This window comes from Thermobia domestica, chromosome 3 (assembly GCF_964235325.1).
Source record: "Thermobia domestica chromosome 3, izTheDome1.hap1.1, whole genome shotgun sequence".
NCBI classification, from domain to species: Eukaryota; Metazoa; Arthropoda; class Insecta; order Zygentoma; family Lepismatidae; genus Thermobia; species Thermobia domestica.
The window spans coordinates 271,610,202-271,634,591 of record NC_137456.1 but is presented as its reverse complement, the minus strand read 5'-3'; the positions used below and the strand labels follow the sequence as shown (position 1 = coordinate 271,634,591).

The following is a 24,390-nucleotide window of genomic DNA, read 5'->3' as shown; positions in this document are numbered from 1 at the left end:
AACTAAGGTCCCGTTATGTTGATATTTTTGCAAGTTGGAGTGGAACGGCAGTTTCACTTATCAGATCATTTTAGTTTTTGTGTTACAGACCACGGCCGACTTGAATCATAACTTGGGCCCGTGGTAAAAAAAAAAAAAAAAAAAAAAAACTGTAAAATATTTATTTTATATGTGCTAAAAATGAAAAAAAAATTGCTAAAAATTAAAAAAATATATTTAACAAAGAATAACAAGGAAACGCATGGGAAAACGCCCAGCATAAGAAAAATAAATACTGCTAGGCATACTCACCAATAGCTCCCATTCATCAAATGTCGAAATTCCATGGGTATTGCAGTGAATAACTAACGTCTTTTCCAAATTGTCCATCGTAAAGTGATGCCTACTGTCACAAAATAATGCCTTATACTACGAAAAGGAACGTTCTACATCACATGATGATGTCAACGTCGCGTATTTGAAAAATGAAATGAAATCTCTGAGTTTTACGTCCCACGGTTATGCCGGTTAGGCTAAAGGAGACGGTGATGATGAGTGATGAATGAAATGGTGGAATGAAGAAAGTGGGAGGAAACGGGAGAACCCCGAGAAAACCCACGCACACGGTGTTTGTCCACCACAAAGTTCACTTGGCGGGGGCTGGGATCGAACCCGAGACCCCAAGCACCAGAGGTGAACGCTCTACCACTGAGCCACCGCGGCCCCGTCGCGTATTTGAAAAGGAGTATATCACGAATATTCACACCAACTTCACTTGTGTTTTGACTTTCCAATACTTCAGATATTTTACATAGGGTTTTATCCATTTTTTTTTTTTTTCAAACAAATCCTTAAATTCTTTTTCTTACGACTTTAGCTTTCGAAGTAGAAAGAACATTCAGCTGCGAACTCTACTTCTTTACCCGAAGTACTCGATAAAACTCTCGTAGTTTCTACTTTCTTTATAGAGCGAGTCAAGAAACCGAAATTGGGAGATATAAAAAGCCAAGTCACATTTCAAACTACTGTCACTTACTAAAAGGATGAGCCATCGTCTGGGTTTAGTTTAGTTACTACACATATAAATGCTTCAAAATGATCCACATAATATAGTACTGCATTAAGCCAGGTATCCCGCAGCGTGATTACGGGTGTTGTAGGAAGTGAAAGATCGGCATTTGTTTCTTCGAAAAGCTCAATTCTAGTTTGCAGTTTTACGAAAATATTTTCCCATTTGACACTATGTTGCCCACTTTTGAATAAAAGGTTAGAATTTTTTCACGTGTACGACACATGTCACGTGAATCATGTTAGAGTAGCATATGGAAAGAGGTTTAGGAGCTTTCCTCATAAGGAGCACCATCAGTCAAAAAGTGCGAAACATTGTCGTATTTCAGACCATTCGGCCATAAAATGTGCAAAGATTCATCGAACAGCATGACAATTGCCACGTGATTCGTAACCGAAAGTTATTTAAAGGCTAGCAGTGCTATGCCTACGATCACTTCTTCTTCACCTCAGTCACTCGTCCTCCGCTCAATTTTGGCTTCAAAGTACAAAGTTCTCCTTTAGAATCTCTGTTTGGCACAAGTTACCGCAGCACTAATGAGCAGAATTTATAACGACGCTGTTTCTACAGAAGAGAAATTACAGTGAAACCTGTCTATGTTAGCCACCATCGGTTCAATTGAAAAGTGGCCAACTTAGACAGGTGGCCACCTTACAGAAAATAAGTGTGATTTATGTATTTTTAAAATAGGATTTCTAATATTACTTGATTGTAAAAATTTAATAAGCAATGACACGATAGCTACTTTTAAATAATGTAAATAGAGTAATCATAACAATATACAGTACTAGAAAAAATATTACAGTATGTTTAATATATATGTACCTTTATCTTCCTGAAAACTAATATAGTACACTCAGTTTTCCATAGGAAAGAAGCTGATATAGCTAATGGTTTTACCAAAACAGAAAAGGTAAACAAGTAGGTAAAACCATTTCCTGAATACCTGTACGTGCTTGTTCATATTTACATCTTCCTTCACCACCCCCTTTTATGAGGGTAGTGTTCCGGCAATTGACCTCGAAGAACAAATCGTGCAAATCTATACTTCTTTGTGTCCAGTCACAAATACAGAACATCTGCCTCTCATTTGGGAATACGATAGAGTTCAGAAAAATAACAAAACGGTATTTTGCGTGACCAAGATACGCAGGTAAATTTATCATTATCATCATAGAAGAAACATTGCTTCAGTGTGGCCAATTTCAAAGATAAACAGGTGGTCAACTTACAGAGAAGTAAGTAACGAATGCGTTACGGGAAAATGCAGGTTCAAGACGAACCAGGCCAGATAAGCAGGTGGCTAACTTAGAGAAGTGGCCAAGTTCACAGGTTTTACTTTACTTGTAAATACGATGGATAGATTTATGTAACCTATTCTTTTCCCGATGTTAATTTCTTTAGAATGAATTGAATCAATTTGCTGTAGGAAGTTGTAGCCAGAGTTCTTTGAAAACATATTCTAACTTTCCCGACACCTCTGTTTTTCCAATGCCTGCTAAAAGTTGTTGGACTTTCTTCTCCTCTGCGAAACTCTCCTTCAAAGACAACCCCGTTGTTTCAATTTGTTTAATTGTCCTTGAAATTCACATTAAATTCAAATTAATAAAACTAAGCTCCTCTTTAATGCCATTAGTACTAAGAGTTATTTGCACTTTTTCAGATGCAAATTGCGTCATTTGCATCAAATTCTTTGACAACATTACTTACTATTTTAACCTTTTATTTGACAAGCATTGATAGCATTACCATTAAAATATTTAGTTTACTTTTATGGTTGAACCATGTCTTCTGAACATAATTTCGTGATTTTTAAAGTATTTTTGTACTTTGGTTACAAAATACAGGATGTATATTTCAAACCAACATTGCCATAAAATAGGTGTTATGTGTAGCTACTGAACAACATTGCCCTATTATGGTAAAATATCATAAGAATACTCTTAGTAATTATAAACAGTTTCGTTCAAATATTTTCCTACAGAGCAAGAAACCACAAATGAAAAAATAAAAAAAGAACGGCGAGCAGGAGATAAAGCTTCTGCAATACTAAATTTGACTGTCCCCTGTTGACGAAGATTAGAAGTATTTACAGAAGGGACCAGCAAATCATGTATATGAATACTATTATGAAAGCAACAATGCCAATTAAACGATCACTGACGCTATAATTCATGAGGATAACGCAATAGAATGTGATGTTTCTTGAGAGCAACACTGCCAAATAAAGGGTTAATATTATCTGCGTAGAAAGCTACTGAATCAAGCTAAGTACGCAATCACGTTACAACAGGAGAATATGGGAGTAGAATATTTCCAGCAAGTTCCTTAAACTTAACTTGACGACTGGAAGCTTTCAGGAAAAAAAAAATCTTTGAACAATAAATTACACTATTTACTTTTGGATAAAGTGCACAAACCACTTCAGCTACACGATGAAGCCTTAGTATTACATAAGTTACATGGATCATTATTGGATATAACATCTGAAGATCTGTTACAGTCTTTTCCATATAAGAAGCAGCATCTGTACATATCACTAACATGCAATCATAGGCAATACCCGAAGGTTACAAATAGGGATGGGCACGAGTCGGGCCAAAGGTAATTTTGTCGAGTCGATTTCCGAGTCATGTCATTGTTTTTGAGATCGAGTTTCGAGTCGAGTCGAGTTTGATAAATGGCTCGCTCGTTTAGCTCGTTTTGAAATCATGATCTGAATAAGTGATTAAACTGGAAAGCGAAAGCTATGAGAAATGTAAGCAATAATGTGGAGTACTATTAGTGTTATTCACGAGAGGGGACACTGTTCGCATCTCATCTCGTCTCGAGACAATAGATTTTTATAATGAAATAGCCTCAAATATCGTGAGCACCAATATAAGTATATACTGTAGTTCTTACCATTTAGGCTGAGACACGCTCGAATTTTTGAGTCCAAGCAGAAGCCCAACCGGGTATGATGTTAACCGGCTCGACTCGGTTCAACTGAGTGAACAGCTCGAGCCGGCTCGGTTGGGATGAGCCATAGGCTCGACTCGTTTCTCGGTAGAGTTGCGCATTAGTCGAGATTGAAGACTGTTTCGACTCGTTTCGAGAAAACGCTGTCTCGACTTGAAATTGGAGACGAAATAAAATGTACGAGATTATATAAACAGGGTTTATTATGAAAGTAATAAGCATGATGCTACCCCGACTCAACAATCCACCGCAGCGAGCGCTGCCGGTGCGGAAAAAATAGTCGCTGGTCTGTCCTTCCAAGCGCGCCCGGAGTCAGTCTGCTGCGAGCAGTGACAGTGTGTGGATGTCGATCCGCGTGAAGCATGCTTTTACAAGTTGTAACACGGCGCGATGGAGAGTTCGCTCGAACAACAAGGAGTTATTGGCATTGTGTGAAAGTGATCCGGACTTTTTAGACTCAGTCGTAACTGGAGACGAATCCTGGATGTTCGAATACGATCTAGAATCCAAAAGGCAGAGTGCGGAGTGGCACACCTCATCCTCCGCCCGCCCCAAAAAGGCGCGCATGAGCAAATCCTGAATCAAAACCACGCTCATTGTCTTCTTCGACGTTCGAGGAATCATCCATTTCGAGTTTGTGCCACCAGGACAACCTGTCAACGCAGGATTTTATCTAGAAGTGCTCAAGAGACTGAAACCCAGGGTCGCCCGCGTTCGAAGACTCAATGAAACTCCACCACGACAATGCACCAAGTCACACATCCTTCACCGTCGTCAACTTTCTGGTCCGGAGCAGAGCCCCAGTGGTCCTCCACCCCCCTATAGTCCTGACCTGGCTCCTAGTGACTTTTTTTTTTGTTTCCCCGTTTGAAGAGACATTGGGACTCCGTGCGTCTCCAGAAGTGTATCGATGCAGAAGGAGCGTATTTTGAGGAATTTTAAAGATTTGTAACAATCAGAACAATAAAACAGTTTTTCTAAAGCAATGCTCATTACTTTCATAATGAACCCTGTATATATAATGTGCGCGTGTCTGTGTTTAATAATTTACATTTTGTGTAGCAAATTGCGATACAAATTGAAAGTTTATCGCAATTTGTAAATTTTGTATAGCATTTTATGTACTATAATGAGTACCGTATGGAATTGTGATTTACTTTGGTATTTATTGGATTTCTTCTATGAATTTATTATTATTATTATTATTTTCTCGATTACAAAGATGCAAAGAACAAGAATTCCGTCACTACTAAGCTAGAATCTAAGCCTTTGTGAACAAAATATATTAATCGTTGATAGATGGTGAAAGGTAACAGTTTTGAGTTTACAGAATGACAGCTACTTTCCAATATCTATACTTCGAACTAGATACAAATTAAAAAAAAAAAAAAACGGTTATAAAGGGGCTGGTGAAAAGCTTGTACACGTTAACCGGCTATAATCAAAATACAGTAACAGCAATTTTTTCCGTCCAGGCCAATGAAAAGCCGGCCAGCAATTTTTTCCGTCCAGGCCAATGAAAAGCTGGCCAGTTGACAGCCCTATGTATGAATATGTGACATTCGTAATTCATATACCAGTATCTCTTTTGTATCAGCTGTTTTAGTTATTAGTTATTAGATCTAATTTTATTGTGTGTGCTTTAATTCTGTACATAACCTACAAATTCTGAATGAATTGCATATCATGACTTCTGTAAATAACTTACAAAAAAATTGCCCAGCTTTCAACTGAGGAAAAACTTACAATTAAGGCTTAGACAAAGCATGCATAGTGCAATTCAGGAGAGTGTTCGAAAAGAAAAACGGTTTGAATTTACAGGACATCTAATCGCAGTAATGTTGTATTCACTAGATACATTTCTACAATTTATTTTAAATTTTCCTAAATAAATTGTGAATAAAGCGTGTTTAATGTACATTTTTTTAATAACATTAAACCCTGCTACGAACTCTCTTCAGTCTACACTGAAGAGGAATTCGGATCACTGTCAGGGACTGAGTTTGCTAGAATGAATTGTTTACAATAATCTAGAAAAAAAATATTTAGTGAATCTACAAAGCTTCTAAAATTAATATTAACTGTATCTATGGCCTTAGTAAAAGAAGAAAAGTTTTTTTCACATCAAAAAGAATTGACACTTTCAAGAAATTGAATGTCCCAAGAAAGGTTATCACCATTGGTTATGCTTTCCATCGATAAAAACCTGACAATAAGAATACTAGAGTTTAACCAGCATGTATTAGGCAGATTTGTTCCAATCAAAGAGAAAAGAATGAACTTACTAATTAATTAAGGTGATTAATCGGATAAAATGTTCTGCATTTTTTTATTTTTTAACACGTTGACTGCCGTAAAGGCCGCACATGGGCTTCACATGGTTCTTCACAGGGGTCATGAAACGCACATGCGGGCTTCACATTTCTTCTTTTTCAAGTCGTGATTTCCACGCGTGGGCTTTAGTCTTGGCTTTGTTAAAGGAGTTTATGTGGCCATGCGGCAATGAAGTAAAATACCTGTGAATGGCCTTCGGCGCAGATGAAAAGTATTGTTTCTGCACTATTCAAATTTATGCTAATTTATTCAGGATAAAACAATTGATGGCTCCGGGGATCGGAATTGAATTTCGGTCTTGGCAGTCAACGTGTACAGCATTTTATTTAATTTAACATGTCACATAGCATTTGCATCTAAAGTTATGCTGATTAGTCAATGAGTCAACTTTATATATTATGTCTCCGATCGTTCGTACTGCAACACCTGAAACCATAATCCACCGGCCGCCACTGCTTTGTTTCTGACTGTGAAATGAAAAAAAGACACTTGAAGAGAAGAGGCATTGACAGTAGAGGAAACAAGTTCAAACTCTCTTGGACCTAGCCGATATATGGTGTAGCATGAATGGGGCTTGGATATGGTTAGTAAAACGCAGAGGTGCGTTTCTTTGAAACAGTGACTGTATTCTTCAGTGAAGAAAATATAGAAAAATACGTTCGTCTTTCTCTGTCTTTTCGCTTTTCATTTGAAATACTGATATTCCGGAAGCCGAGTTACGTGCTTTGTAAAAACCAATATAGTGTATTTGGAAGATTTCTCTTTCTGAGACGCCACCTACGAACCTAACTCAGAAAACACCCCGATCAAATGAACTCTCTCTTTGTGTGTGTTTTAAGAAAAAACAACTAATGCGTTGTTTTTCTAAGCCTAAGTCTTCAATTTGACTGATTGTTAGGCTCATTTTGGGGACGCGGCAGAAGTTCTAAACGGCAGAAGTCCTAAAAGGCACAAGACCTAAACGGCATTAGGCCTAAAATGCACAAGTCCTAAAAAGCACAAGTCCTAAACGGCAGAAGTCTTAAAAATCATTTCGCGGCACAAGTCGTAAAAGGCACAAGTCCTAAACTGCAGAAGTCTTAAACTGCAGCAGTCCTAAACTACAGCAGTCCTAAACTGCAGAAGTCCTAAACTGCAGAAGTCCTAAAAATCTCTTGTGGCGCTACCATCCGTCCGTAAGAAGAATACTGTCAACCTGTTAGTCAAAGTTTTTGATATACTGTTTCATATTACAAAACCTTAGTTCTTCAATGCAATTTTACAATTCTATTGACCTTTATATAAAATAAAATAAAATAAAATGACAGAAATTTGAAAATATTCAAATTGCTCTAACAGTCTTATGCATTTTTCTTTTCTATCACTTCTAATTATTTCTCCCATTGCTCATGTATATTTGTACCACTTGTCCAGTTCATTAAGTTCTCCTCTTGTTCTTTCTTTATTCTTCTCGCTTCCTTCCACTTGCTAATAATCTTTCTTCTTTCTCTTTCTAAGCCTCTAGCCCCTTCCCAATCTATCCTATGTGTATGTCCCATTTCTTTCACATGTTTGTAAATAGCATTATTTTCTCTTTTCATTCGAACATCACCTTTATGTTGTTTCAATCTGTCCATGAGCCTTTTTCTTGTCTCCCCTATGTATTTCATGTCACACTCACTACATTTCACTTCACAGATAACTCCTTCTTCTTCCTCCCTCATATTGCTTTTCCTCCTTTTCTTTTTCTTCCTTATACACCTCAACAACGTTTCTCCTCCTTTTCTATATGTCTTAATACCTCCTTCTCTGTCTGATGATACATCAATGTCTGATGAAGAGGACGTTAGGTCCTTGAAACTGTAACAAAAATCGTATAGTTATTAAATAATTCATTTTGTTCTGGTCAGAAACATGTGTTTTAAAATGTTATTGTGATTATCCAGAACTATGGAGTATATTTAGAAGTATTTCTGTAGCAAATAATTGCCATACTCGTAATTAACTACTCCTTACTCGTTATCATTATTAATAATAATTTTAGTGTTACTAACATAGTTGTTACCGTTGGAATTAAATACGTTCATATTGATATTGTGGCAACTACTTACTACTGAAATGCTTTATCGAATATTTAAGTCTGTAGTTTGTAGCAGGGTGGCCATAGAAGGTAATGGCTTATAGCCCATAGTGAGTCAATGAAATTTTACAGGATCTTTGAAAAGCAAATTAATTGAAATTAATGAGAAAGATACTGTATATTTAAAATAAATGTATTTAATACAAGAACATTAGTTTAATCAATTCCGCAACCATGGTTGAGGAAGGGATGTATTAAAGTACGAACCATTGAAATAGTGCAGAAGCAATAGCAGAGTTTTTTATAAATATATATATAAATGAAAGTATACTAGAATGTAACTATATATATATATATATATATATATATATATAAATGAAAGTAACTATATTTGTAACTTAACAACACTTGAACTACCAGACTGATCTCGACAAAAACTTTCAACATAGATGAGGTTCGGGCCTGAGATGGTTTTATCATTTCACTTTGAAGTTGCAACTTGGAGGAAGGAAGTGCGGATATATATTAAAAATTATCGATCTTAGTGTCGAACCCATGGTTTTCGGGGTTGCTTAGATGAACACTGACATTTCCGATGAAGCTTAAATTTTTGTTTTAGGAATTTGTCTTGGAATTCTCGTATCTCCATTCTAAAGAAACGAATTTCTTAACTAATTATGTAATTAGTTCTTAGAACGAAATAGGTTGTATTATGTAATTCGTGTATAAGTGCAGAACAGATAGTGATAATAATAATCTTAGTAGTACAAATATAGCTGTTACTGTTGGAATTAGCTACGTTCGTAACATTATTGACAACTACTTGTTGCATCGTCGCAATTTCGTGTGGTGGTGGCGAATTTCAGAACTAAAACAAGTGAATGAAAAAGGCACAAGACCTAAACGGCACAAGACCTAAACGGCATAAGTCCTAAAAGACAGAAGTCCTAAAAGACAGAAGTCCTAAAAGACAGAAGTCCTAAAAGACAGAAGTCCTAAAAGACAGAAGTCCTAAACTGCAGAAGTCCTAAACTGCAGAAGTCCTAAAATTTAGGTCTAGTGCCTATATTTTTAGGACTTCTGCCGTTTAGGACTTCTGGATGTCTCCCCTCATTTCACCTTCATATTACACACTAATACACACACACATAACTGATACGAAAAATACTGAACAGAGTATTGAAATAATGAAATTTTAGAATAAAGTCATTTGTTTTCCTTCTACGTCCCAACGATACTATATATACCACTTCACTTAGCACTGGGACATAATGAATTTTCGATGTAAAAGTTATTCGATTCTTATTTTAAACACACACAACTGAAAAAAATATAAAATCACCCAATAGAACATTACCCTACATTTTTCGGAATGAACTCATTTATTTTGCTCCTTTCTTCCAAGTCCAACAACAACACTAAATATATTACTTCCCTTAGCACTTTACTATCATTTGAACTTTAAATTTAGAAATTTTTCATGCTCATAATAAATAGACAAAACTGAAGAAAATACTCAACAGAATATTAAACTACTTGTTTCTTCGTTGTTTTTGGAAAGAAACAATTTGTCTTTCTTCCTAGTTCGAATACTGAATATATTTCACTTGCTTCCAATAACACTGAGTATATCATTTCATTTAAAACTTAGCCATTATTTTAATTCTAAAAAAAAAATGTTACATGCCATTTCCATTATAGTTTAGTACAATTCGAACACAATACTCTTAATCACACTAATATTCATAACTTGAGTGGTCTTGTAATTTGAGGGTGTAGTATATTTGAAGTAGTTTCTTCGAACGTTCGAAGCTGAGCCGGTTCCTTGTGACGTTATGGACAAAGGAGCAATTTGAGAAAAGTCTTTCAATTTGCGCTGAAGATGCTACGATGTTCAGTAACTTCATAGCAAATTCCGACAACTCCTTATGTTGCCGAGTAGCGAAGTACCAGAATGTGCGTGGTGTTGTAATTCCCTTCTTCATAAGTTCTTCAAATTTTCCACATTTTCTCCGATATTGCTGGTAGCTAATTATTCCTGAAGGGCCGAGGTTTTCCAACAAACTCCTCTAATTGTTCGTGATGCTTTTCTCAGGCATTGCAGAAAGTCGTCACAAATGGAGATCACGAAGGCTTACCGTTGTTGTTGTATTGCACAATAGTTTCTCCCACGGCTTCTCTGGCATAAAACTTTTCTCGATTACAGAGGGTTTAAAACATTCCCGGCGGGAGCTCATGTGGTTCGGATTCCACGTGAATCAGTAGGTCCACGTCTCATATAGCCTCGCTGCTGAACGGGACGTTAAACCCAAAATCAACTCAACTCAGGGTTTAAAACATGAAACATGATGAAATGGGTTTTGAACAGTCACGCGTGCAAACCGTATTATACAATGCTACTTTACAAAGCCAATACAAAATTCCCATTTTATGCTTACGGATTAAGTTTTGCAAAATCCAGCTAGATTCCATACAAGTTTAGAAAGAATTTTTTAAAGCTCAGCGCGTAGAACGTTTTCTTTTAATTTATAGACCTGTTTCTAATTTTTTACATACTTTACGTATTTTACGTAAATTACGCGTTTTTACGCGTCACGTAGGAAACCTTTTTTACGCGTAATTACCCAATCCTGTATATAATAATAACCGCGTGCACATGATAGCGATAGTTCGTGTTGGTCCCTGCGCGATTCTCCGCGACGAATCGAAGGAGCGCGGACCAAAACGAAGTTCTCTCTGCAACGCGGCGGTAACTTCAATACCTCGACGCGAGATATCTGTTTCGACTCGACGAAACCCTGCCTGCAGTGCGACACTAGCGGCAATCCTTCGACTCGTCTCTATATTGACGATCGACGTTTACCCGCAAGTGGTCCACTAGGTTTTGGCGACGTTTACGGCATGGGATAGGTTCACTTTCATATAGCCTCGCTGCTGAAAAGGACGTTAAACACAAAATCAACTGAACTCATCTCAACAAAAAATACAGTGTTTCGCATCATATATATCTATATATGCTTACCATGCGCTTTATATTGATTTCTAAAAGCTTGTTTATTATATGGAGCGCTTAGAGCACAGAGCAATCAACCCATAAAGTTGTGAGAAAATAGACATAAAATTTGTAATGTAAGCTTCTGTATGTTGGTCTACGTATCTTGATTTGGGAGTTTCAAATTTTATCCGCTTTTCCACTGAGAAGTATCGATAATTCAACAAGGAAATAATCAAACCATGATAATTTAATTGAAATTCATTGTAAGTTTACCCATGCCAAACACGTAACTATTTTACATCGTAAAGGTCAGATCCATCATTATTGTAACAGAGCGGTGCTTGAGGGATTGACCGTAAAAATTCAAACTCCGATAAGTTAAAATTTGATAACCTGGTTTTATTACAAGTGTTACGGGATATGAAGTAAGGACAAGCTAGGACATCTTTATTTTATGTGGAAATTCAACCAACCACCAATGAAGGCCAAGCAGCCTACAAGAGTTCACTGCTGACTTTACATTGAAAGATAAATTAACTATTGCTTTGCTGTTATTGATGAAGTTTTTGTACTTGTAATTTGTAATAAACAGTGGTAGCGACCTTTAGAATCTTCAACCTTTAACAGTGTCACACGCGACGCTTTTAATTTGCTTTGTTAGATCAATTGCTTCTCTCAATTGGTTCGACCTCATTAGCCCCTCATAGTCAGGCTAGTACAAGACATTGTCCGTTTCGTTCGTTTACCCACGATACGATGTTACAACAAGGAAGTAATGATTATAGAAGTAAGTACTTTGACTCAGGTGAGTCTCCTTTTGGTTCATTTACCTGTCAACGTTAGCAATCTCAGGAGCAAGTTTGAGAACTTTGAGTTTAGTCGACGACATGTAGAAACATGGGCTTGGTCAATGTCAGTTTTGGGTAATCAACCACGCTCAAGAAACTCTGTGGTGTCACCATCATCTCATCCTGACGTCAGAGGGGCAGTCAGGTCAAAAGCAATCGAGAGAGCACGATCTTGGTCTTTGGATCTCAACCACGACGCGAGACACATCAGAGTCTCCCGGCCTTTGGAGCATTCAATGCCATGGTTGATTGTCGGACAAGTTTTCATAATGGACTTCATCAAGACAACCCAACCTGCAAGTCACTGGAACTTCGAGGAAAGCGCCTAAAGATCACCTACGAGTACAAAGGAGAAGATTGAAACTACTTCGAATTAGGGTGAGACTGTTCAAAATTAGTTGCTATTCCTTTGCTCTACCATCTATTCCTTAACGCCCTTATTGCTACCAATTCTCAGTGAAAAATACATTGGTTATGTTCAAATTATTTTAACACTAAATTCATATTCATTACCTTGTCTAATTTTGCTCGTGGTTCTAGTCGTCTAAGACTAGTGGTGGAGTCACCCCCATTTAGCATGTACTTTACTGCTATAAATTTGGTATTGTTATCCCTCACCTCTTAGATGCCTCTCGTTTCTATCCCGACAGCTAAGTGGTGTCAGAACACAGTGGAATTGATGCTTTTTTTTCTTTCTCTGTAGTACCTTGCAGCTCTACGTAATTGAATTTTAGCAGAAATTGGTCTGATGATTTGGTATAAAGTAATTTTAATATGCTATATTTAATTAGTGCTTATTATTAGTATATTTTTTATGTTGCGTCATTTTGCGGAAGGCTATAGCATTAGTGATGAATTAGATATAACTGAATTTTTTTTAACCTATTGCATCCTCTTCTCCTGGACGTCTCATTTTACAAGAAAGTGTTTAGATAAGCTTAAAGAAAATTTACGGTTTTCCCCACTCGCTATCTAGTATAGAAGATCCCTCTGTTTCGGTTTTTCAAAATAGTGACAGTTTGTTTCAATCAGACATGGCTGAAGGTGGACAGATGGATAACATAGGGGTTTTGTCACATAGTCTTAGGCCAGAACCATTTTATGGGCGGATAGGCAATTATGTAGAGAGATATGTTGATCATTTTGAAATATTAGCCCAAGTGAATAATTGGTCGGATTTGAAAAAGAAATGGATTTTAGATTCCTTGATGAAAGGTCCTGCGGGTTATTGGTTTCACACACTTTCGAAACAGTCAGACTTTCCTACACGTGAGCAGAATGAGACTGAATCTGTAGTTTCGTACGTATATGCTAAGAGAAACCTTATACTTGGCAATGACAAAGATGCTCCGGTTACGAAACAAATTCAGCTTATTATAGACGGACTTATTCCTGAATACATGTTGTTGACAATAAAGAAGAAATACGATACTGTGGAAGCATTGCTTCAGGATTTACTTGAGGAAGCAAAAGCTCGTGTGTTGCTTGAACGTAAAGCAATAGAGAAAATAATGAAGAAAAATCCATTCTTAGCTAATTCTTCGATTCAGTTAAATCCTCCGGAGACTACAGCTGTGCTACAAACACATTTAGTGCAAACTCAGCTTTCTCAAGTTCCGACTCGGACTTTGAACTCTCCTGTTTCCGCTTCACAGTCGAGAGAAAAGTACAAAGATCAGTTAGCTGCAATTCAGAAACAGCTAAATCAGCTTACTCTAAAAGTAGATGAGAGTGAAAAAATACTGACCAGCGCAACCCATTTCGACATAATAATAATAATAATAATAATAATAATAATAATAATAATAATAATAATAATAATAATAATAATAACTTTAGACGTAACTTTTCCTCTCGTAGGGGGAATTGCCAGAGATCACAACAGTGAGTCTCGTGACCACAATAATAGTGGCAATTCACGGAATTTCGGTAGACGTCCTGTAATTTGTCACAAATGTGGCAAAGAGAATCATTTTGCTCAGCATTGTAGGAGCAATTTAAACTAGTGCACAGGGTTGATGAAGAAGGGCCATTACTCTCAAACGTATATAAAGTCTTTATATATATAGAACGAACTCTACTACATATTAACGCTATTATAAGTGGAGAAGAGAGCCCTATTCTTCTCGATTCTAGTTCTCAGATTTCGTGTATTGGCTCTCACATGGCTCCACGGGGTGCTAAGTTAATGGACACGCGTCCATTTTTAAAAGGGGTTACGGGGAATACTTTGTCAGTTAATAAGATAGCTTTAGTTCGATTCCGGTTGGGATCGCATATTTTTTGTCATCCATTTGGAGTGGTTCCTACGTATACTCATCCTCCACTTCTTGGACAGGATTTTTTGCTTGCACACAAGGCTAACTTAGATCAGAATGAATTGGCTTTAGAAGTTACAAGGTTCGGAAAGATTCCGCCATCAATGTTGCCAATTTCTACTCATGTTAATTATGTCTCTCATGAATTTGCAACTTTAGTCACACCAGTTTTTAAGGTTTTGTCTTCCGTATGGTTGCCACCCCGTACAAAAACATGTGTTCCAGTCACCAAATGTTTTGATTTGGTGGGTTCTAGAAATTGGTTGCAACCTAACAAATTTTTAGCAAGTACTGTCAATCTGTTAGTGCAAGAGTCATATGTGGATAGTGTTAATTCAAATATTTAGGTAACTAATCCTATCAAGAAGCGATTTCTTTTATGGCGCAATAAGATCTTACGTAATGCGGTAGAAGATAGGGAAGAACATTTGTGTACTAATTTGTGTGGTTATTTTATTTCCTTTTTTATTCGTTTTTTCAATGCATTTATATATATATATATATATATATATATATATATATATATATATATATATATATATATATATATATATATATATATAGGGTGGTTCTGCATCAATGACGGAAAATTTGGAAGGTGAATCTACAGGTAAAAACAAGCAAAAAATGCCATATGAACATTGGGTGAATGCGGCTTTGTTTGGACGCTAGAGGCGTCTGAAATGTCACCTTCCGAGGCGGCAATTTGCAATATCGCAAGAACGGAGAGAAATACGAATGTCGGGTCAAAAGATATCAAGGAAAACCCCATCCGAAGAATCCAATTATGCATAAGTGATGGCGAAACAGTGGCGGCGCTATAGTGGGCCACAAAGAAAGTGAATGAAACATGGAGAAAAATGAACATTTTACACTAAAAATGTAGGAGAGGTGGTTACTTGGAACATGCAGCAAGAAATGTTAATGAACAAAGGCAACAATGGCTACTCTGTTGAGACATTATGGGACGCGGAATGTAGGAATACAGTATCTTTGTAACGGAAAAAATAGGAATGTGAGGCCAAAAGATGTCAAAGGAAACCCCATTCGAAGAATTCAGTTATGCATAAGTGATGACGAAACAGTGGCGGCGCCAGGGGCACAAACGAAGTGAATACAACGCGGAGAAAAGTGAACAACTTACACTGACAAACTGTAGGAGGGGATATTACATGGAACATGCGCAACAAATGTTAATGAACAACGGCAACAATGTCTACGCTGTACTAGGGACAGTATGGGAGGCGGAATGTAGGAATAAAGTATATTTGTAACGGAGAGAAATAGGAATGTCGGGTCAAAATATATAAAAGGAAACCCCATCCGAAGAATCAAATTATGCGCACGTACTGCGGAACAGTGGCGGCGCCTGGGAGCTACAAAAATGTTATACACTCTTAGTGATGATACGTGCAAATTGTACAAAACACGTACAGAACATGAGGTCCAGTGTATTGTAAAAACAAGAGGTACTGTACTTACCGTGGTCAACATAATGCTGCCTTAAAGAAGGTATTCAATATGTTCTCCTTGTTCTTCGAGACAGACAGTTACACGATGGCGTAAGGATTCTCTGACTTAAGGCAATAACGCTGGAGTTTGACGTAGTGTAGCAAATGCAGCTCATACACGCTAGCGAAGATCTTCAATGCCATGCACGGGCCGTGTATACACGAGACTCTTCACGTAACCCCACAGGAAAAGTCTAGAGTATCCAGATCGGGTGAACGTGGGGGCCATACTCCTTTGCTTCCACGATCTATCTACCTGCATGGAAATTTTTCGTTCACATATGCACGTATAGTGGGACATGAATGGGAAAGGACGCCATCATGCATAAACCACATACACTGCCCTGTCCTCAGTGGCACGTCTTTAAGTAGAATAGGCAGGCCCTAGGTCAGAAACTTTAGATACGATATTGCTTGCGTTCAATCGCTGTGGTAAGAAATGTTGTTTCACAACGTCGTCATCAATAATACCAGCCAATACATGGAACTGGAAACGCTGATGATGTTTCGTCTCTACAATTGCATGCGGGCTGTTGGGTGTCCATCGATGGTCATTGCGGACATTTGTGATGCCATCCCGTATGAATGACATCTGAGAACAACATCTGTGCTAGAACTTTTCTCCGCGTTGTATTCACTTCGTTTGTGTCATTGGCGCCGCCACGGTTTCGTCATCACTTATGCATAATTGAATTCTTCGAATGGGATTTCCTTTGATATCTTTTGACCCGACATTCCTATTTTTTTCCGTTACAAAGATACTGTATTCCTACATTCCGCGTCCCATAATGTCTCAACAGAGTAGCCATTGTTGCCTTTGTTCATTAACATTTCTTGCTGCATGTTCCAAGTAACCACCTCTTCTACATTTTTAGTGTAAATTGTTCATTTTTCTCCATGTTTCATTCACTTTCTTTGTGGCCCACTATAGCGCCGCCACTGTTTCGCCATCACTAATGCATAATTGGATTCTTCGGATGGGGTTTCCTTTGATATCTTTTGACCCAACATTCGTATATATCTCTCCGTTCTTGCGATATTGCAAATTGCCGCCTCGGAAGGTGACATTTCAGATGCCTCTAGCGTCCAAACAAAGCCGCATTCACCCAATGTTCATATGGCATTTTTTGCTTGTTTTTACCTGTAGATTCACCTCCTAAATTTTCCGTCATTGATGCACGACCACCCTTTATCCAAGTGTGCACACTCATCTCTTAGCAAACCGTGGGACGTAAAACTCAAAATTTCATTTTTCATCTCTTAGCACTTATACTATTTTTATATGTACAGGTTTTCTGTTAAGATTTATGTTTTTTGATATCATTTCTATATAAAAATTATATATATCATATCTTTATTTGTAATTATTACTAATTGATTTATAACTTTAAAATATTTCTACTCACCATTATTTTTTTCTTTTCTTACTTTTCTTTTCCCACGCTGGTGCCAAGTTTACTCCCAGGGAATCATGAACCATCATGCTTGACTCTGATGTACGATTCGGTACCGAGTCTACGATTCGGTACTAATTCATACTAACCAGTTCCTTTGAAGTCGAAAGATTACATTTTTGAACGACCGATTCCTTCTACAAGATACCAGCGCCATTGTTTCTGGGTTTGTACATTTATTGTGATTACCTGTATTTAGATGCCATCTACAGGTTATTTTTGGTATTACGTCAAAATTCTTTTTCATTATCATCTTGTGTTTATTTTGGATATCAGTTATTTAAAAATTCGTTTAGTTTTTTTTTTTTCAGATTTCATGTTTTTTGTCCAGACTCTGCGATTTTCTCGATTCATGAACTAAAAACATTATTTTGGAGGCGGCCATGTTACATGATGAGAGATATGGTCCAGGAAGTCCGTCATTCGACTCTGGTGGATGTCACATTTATTTTTTTCTTCAAGAAGATTTGAACTTATGTAGCCTCAAGCTTCTTTGAAGCAATTTGTAATACTTTTCTTGGTTCATTAAACTAGATGCAATGGCAGAAGTCCTTTACCCTGCATATGTCTACATCTTATTCCTTGTCCTGCTGTTTTCCCCTTACTTGCTACTTTTTCACATTTCACATCGCGTCACATGTCAGCTATATTTTGCTTTGTCACTTTGTTGAGTCAATACTCGGATATTGACTAACATGCCAGATAATGCTCTTTCTACTGATTGAAGTGATTTATATCCGCAAACATAAACATTATTTTATTGTGGAAATACTTATTTTCTACGTTATCAGCTATATTGGTGAGTTCACGTTGGCCAATTTCACCTCCTGTGAGGTCGATTGAGAGTAATGCTTGTGGTACTGAACTTTGGAGGTTTTTGTCCTAAACTTTCTAGAACTTTCGATTTTGCGTCAAGACAACGTGATTGTGGGTGTTCCCGAACATTTGAAGTTTTGTTATCTTTAATGGACAGAAGAAGAAAAGGGGTTGGGTTTTGTAAAACCAGCCTTTGACGGAGGAAACATCGTCAGACGACAGGCCATGGAGCTACTTCGATACTTGTAATCAGCTGACATATTGAAGGGACTTTACATTACAAACCATTACAATTTTAGACCCAACATTCTAGTTTACCTACCCAAATTCTGCTGCATCTTTTGAAATATGCATTTTGTGTGTTTCTTTTATAGTTACAATATTAGCCCTGTCAAAGTTACATCCCGAATTTAGTATCTTTTGCATTACATGAAAGAATTATACAATTTCATTATTCACGTTTCCAGCTTTTCATAAAAGCTGGTAGTGGAGACAACATCCCCAAACTGTTGGGCAACGATTTTCTTACTTTTTTAAGGTTGCCTTCAGTGCTATGCCGACTCTATGTACGGTAATGCAACACTATTTAATGGATAGAAAACGATATTTCTTAACAACTTCCCCTTTTTTTAACGAATATTGTGGTCAAAAAGCGTGTGTGCTTTACTTACAACCAAGTTTTCTGTTTACCAAGTACTGTGGTGTTCTAAGTGTATCATTACTAGGGCTCGGAAGTTGAAAACCTAAAAATGGCCTAAATATACCTATAAAAAGACCTAAAAATATCTAAAAAAAAGGACCTAAAAACTGGAAAAAAGGACATAAAAATCAGACCCATATTAATTAGAATTACATATTTAATGAATATAATGCTCAACAAATAAAAGCTTCTGGTAGGTTAACGGTCTGTGCTTCTTCCAGAAACTGAAATACAAACTAAAATAAGAAAATTTCCCACCCTCACCCACCCATGCTGGAGGACATTGTTACTCCTCCTTTTCTGACTTGTGATTGTTGCAGATCTGGTCTTATCAGCAGTGTTTCTTCCAGAAATGTTTTTTGGGGAGCACTACCCCCCTATAAACACATTTAGATTTATTTTGACTTATAGAATAGTGTTCTGTAGTTCATGGGCGCCAGTTTTAAAAACCTGATAGGGTCTATATATATAAGCTTATCCACAGATGAGAGATTGTATTTAGCTTAAGAAACAGGTATAGCTGATTGTAAATTTTCTTGTTTAGTTTTACTAAAAGTTAAAAAAAAAAAATGTAAACCTAAGAATGTAAGCTATATGTTAAAGATGAAAGTAATTTTTAAGTATATTCTAACCAAACTTTTCACTATCACATCCGGAAAGCGACACTACGCAGTATGTCTAAAAATATATAACTCAATTTTTCTTTCTTTTTTTCAACTATAATATTGTGAAGAAGGAAAACAATGTATCAACTGAAAAATTACAATGAAATGAACAAAACTACATGGCTCAAAGTGAATTCTGATGTGTACTTTTTGAGAAAATGTTCAAAAACGAATTTTGAAGGTTTTTCAATGCATATCGCTTGTCTCACTCTCATACAAAGTAAAAATAAAATTAAATCTTTTTAGTTTAACGTTGCACATCCATGATCTTTAATTAAAGGAGAATAATGATTACAGCAAGTGAATGATGATGAAATGAAATTGTCGGATGAAACGAGAGTACCCCGAAGAAAATATACAAACACGATGTTGCCTACCATAAATTATTTCGCCGGGGATCGAACCAAGGTCTCCACGCACCAGAGGTAACAGCAGTACCACTGAACCAACGTGCTTCGTTCATTCTGATGCAATTGATAATTTCTATTTTGCTAGAAAAGCTTATTATTAATTTATGTAGGGCCTACCTATGTATACCATGGTGGCAACGTATGGTATATAAGTAGCTTATTTATCAATTGTTCTTTGATGTCTCCAAATAGTGACGCAAATACTGCTTGTAATTAAGTAAATATCTAAAAGTAATAATAAAATATTAAATGGAATGTCACGTGTTTCATATTACTATTCAAAACTTTATCATTAGAATTTTGAGGAAACGATTAAAGACTGTTATATTAAGTAGAGAAATACATTAAATTGGAAAGTAAGCAAATTGGAAGACTGTATTTTAAAAGTACCTAAACAATTTCCTTTTGATTCTATATTTATAACGAAACAGCAACGACTACAACGTAGTCAGAGCTGCTCCTCCAAAAAAACAAAAAATAGAATGAGTCTTAAGCTATTTTAGAATGGATTGAAATATCCTTGTGTGTAACCCCTACCGAACATCTTTCACGTCCTAGGAGTGAGAGCTTTTAACACTCGCAAAAAATTTAAGCTATTGACAAAACGTTCTTCAACTTGCATTCACATTTTAATTACAACATTAATTTAGTGTGAAATTAGAAACATATTTTAGAAAAGTGTGAAAATTACACCAAATTGTGTCATGATTTGCTATAGTAAAATGTGCTGCCACCTATACTTTCTATGTTAATTATTCACCGTCACTCACAGTAAAAAGCATTAAAAATGATAGTTTTTTTAAAGTAGCATACTATATAAACCGATTAGCAGCGTTTTATCCAGATATGTTAGAAAGGGAAGATCCCCTCCGTGATTTTGAAGATATATCTGTAGTATAGTGGGCTATCTTTTCTGTATCACATTGAACTTCACGACAGTTTAAGTTTCCTTTACCTCTTAATTTCCTGAGTTTTCAAAAATTAATTTTCTTTATTTTTTTTCAATTTTTTAAAAAGAAAAAATAATGTTATCACTTCTATATTTCCAATTTACCTACGAGATGCAAACGGAACAGTTGATAAAATGTTCTCGAAAATTCGATGTTTTCTGTGAAGCTGAAAATAAGCAGTGTGCACAAGCGCAACAGAAATATAAGATAGGCAGGGATTTATTTGTAGCCAGGAAAGCCTGGGAATTTCCCCCTTTCTAAGTTTTGGTTTCCCTGTCTCTAGCTTTAATTCTATCTTCCCAGCCTGGGAATATATTTTCTACCTTTCTTAGGCTATACAATCGATTTTATGGCAATAATTGAACTCCATATTTTAGTAACACTTCTTTACTTTTTTGGTATGTTTATTCTTGCGAGCTATGTTGGTCTTCTTTATAGAATTGTTTCCCGAAGAAAGATCTTGCAGCTGTTACCAATGATTTTCATACTTCATCAGAGTAGCACAATAATAATAATAAAAATAATAATAATAATAATAATAATAATAATAATAATAATAATAATAACGTTTACAGTTATTAGTGAGCAGTCACTGCAATTGTGAATTGGTAGTTTTTCGTTGACAAGCACCTTAAAAAGAACATAAGGAAATGGGTATTAGACTATAGGCCTATTTTAATAAAGGAAAAGCTCCTGACGATTAAAAGACAAGTAATTCCGGTACACAAAGTAAGAAAGTAAGAGGCTTTCGAGTTAATTGTGAATGAAATTCGTGTTGAAAAGACAATTTTGATATTTAGAACTGCCTATATTATTGCGCAAAATCGTCTGTCGTTTACCGTGCATTTTATTAAATAGTAAGAAATAAATGGAATGAACCTCGAATAAGTTCTCTACTCTCATGGTACGTGTTCAAATATTATTGACTTTGTAGCTATAGAAATGAACGAAAAATGACCCAGTATCTTGCGAATTCCGATCAACCCTTCGCGCTAATGATGGACGAATCCTCCACTGTGTCTCATAAATCTGTTCTCATGGTGTATATCCGTACTGTAGTTAATCAGGTGCGTAGCAATATATTTTTAGATTTATTTAAGATATAGGCAACAATAGGCAGAGAGATTTGTGATTCCATTGTTAAAATATGTGAAAGTATGAATCTTTCCAAAAGATTTTGATACAATCCAATTGGCGAGAATAATTGTCTGCAAGAATGTTAAACGGCGACAAAGAAATTTCAAAAATAAAATTAAAAAAAAAAAAACAAAAGAATTAAAATTTTCCTCTGATGATTCAGCCAAAATTCTGCAGGAGTTTCGAGAGTATAAGATGAAACCTAATATTTGCCCAAATCTACAAAATCTTAACATGGAAATTAGTGTTCTTCCAGTTTCTTCTGCAGAGTGTGAGAGAAGCTTTTCCAGCTTAAACTTCCAGCATACTGATACTAGAAACCATTTATCTGTAAAAGCCTTCGAATTTATTCTTTTCATAAACATTAATGGACCAGATATAACCACGTTCAATGCACAAAAGTATACCATCAGCTGGATAAGAAATGGGCATCATGACATCATGCTACTACCAACAAACCAACTGGAAAAAAAGACGGTATACGATGTAAAAGAACCTCGTATTGCTAAAGTGAGGTACGGTGTGAAAGTATTGTTAATTTCTAAAGACAGTGTTAGATAACATGTAGTAAATCATGCTTCAGTTTAACCCTGTCTTTGTTCAATTCTGGATTCATTTTAATGCCAGCATTTTTTGTTGGTCAAAAGTTCACTTTTAGCAGAACACTGATAGGTGCACACACCCCTGAATCTAATTTTATTAAGTACAAGGAGCAAAATGGTACGAAAACTCACTTATGATAATAAGGAATGACATTTAGTAGCATCTTTCCCCTTCTACTTAATAAAATTAGGCGCAAGTATGTGTGCACCTATCCCTGTTCTAACCAAAGTAACTCTTACCTTTTGTTGTATTTACTGTTCGGGCGGGGAATTTGGTCTTTAAGGACCAAATTAGAACAGACTAAAGAATTACTTGTCATAGGGAAACCGTTTTACGTAGGAGTGTGACACTTGTTATGACAAGATGTGCAAATTGCAATGCAACTATAGGGATTTTACTGGATGCTCTACACTTGTCCTCAGCAGTAGGACAAGAAGTAGTAAGGTAACTAACGCATGCAATCTAATCTACCTAACCAAATCTTAATCTAACGTACGGTACCTATACGTATTTATCATAAAATTGTTTCTAAAAAAAAGTTTAAAAAATAATGAACTTGGGAGTCTCCTATCAAACTAGTACAATAATTGCAAAGTAGATAGGTTTAAAAATAACGTTATCCCAACCCCACTTTAAAGTTGTTCTATTATACGGAACACAATCTTGTACAAATGTTCCCATTTTACAAAATCCACAAATAAATCACTGAAGATAGGCCTAATAAATTTGTTTATGTGGTACGTTTGCGTTTTGCGAGGTGTAATGCATGGAGTACTTTATATTTGCATATGAGTAGCCTGAAGTACTACGAAATTTAATACGTTATACTGCGTTTAATAAGGAGGAAAATACACATGATTTTTGCAACTAGATGAGTTTCATACCCAAAAGGAGCTTTACGAGTTTATAACATTTAGCAAGATACTATGAAAAAATATACGAGTACCGTATTAAGATACTGTAAAGCAGGGGTAAAAGTGGATCTCAAAAAGTAGAATAACGGTAGGTAGCGGCATGACGTCCAGCCTCTCTTTGCTCATTATAATTTTTTTTAGGAACTGGGCTGCCGTGTCACAACAAAACGCTGTAACTTGAGTTACATTGTTTTGTCGCTACTGAACGACTGCGTAACTGAAATTACATTGTTCTGTCAATGTCATTGTAAGTAGTAAATTTGCATTTTGTAGCGACAAAACTATGTAACGCGAATTACATTGTTCGGTTGAAAAATGAATGTAGGATGCTCTGTTTTTACGCGTGTCTGAGAGTGAGGTCACCATTGTATAAACCAATCAATGGTTCAATCTGAATCAAAGTGGCGTGACCAACGACCCGAATCATGGGAACAAACCGGCCAAATAGGTTTGAGCGTAAGCCGTACCGCTGGTAAGTGTTTGCTAGTAGCAGGAAATTCTTTGGTGGGAGAAAGCACTGCTGAGTCGACCTGACGACGGCTGGTGTGCTTGTTTTGTTAATACGACGGAGGGAGTGTCACTGATTGGAAGAAGAAGACTTCAAGAGGGAAACATATAGTTGAACTGGCGCGGCTGCATTATAATTCTAGCCAAGGTAAGAATAAGA

General features: G+C 36.4%; 1 protein-coding gene across 2 annotated transcripts in view; it reads right to left on the bottom strand.

Moving 5' to 3' along the window:
* Nucleotides 1–7,873: 7,873 nt before the first annotated feature.
* LOC145681659 (uncharacterized) overlaps nucleotides 7,874–24,390 on the bottom strand; it is a 120,545-nt gene continuing 104,028 nt past the window's right edge. For both annotated transcript variants that reach the window (XM_081753283.1, XM_081753284.1), the window contains one exon: nucleotides 7,874–8,182. Coding sequence is in view for 1 of the 2 variants with exons in the window: in XM_081753284.1 (XP_081609410.1) it covers nucleotides 8,169–8,182 (14 nt within the window). In the remaining variant the exon portion in view is untranslated. The remainder of the gene's footprint in view (nucleotides 8,183–24,390) is intronic.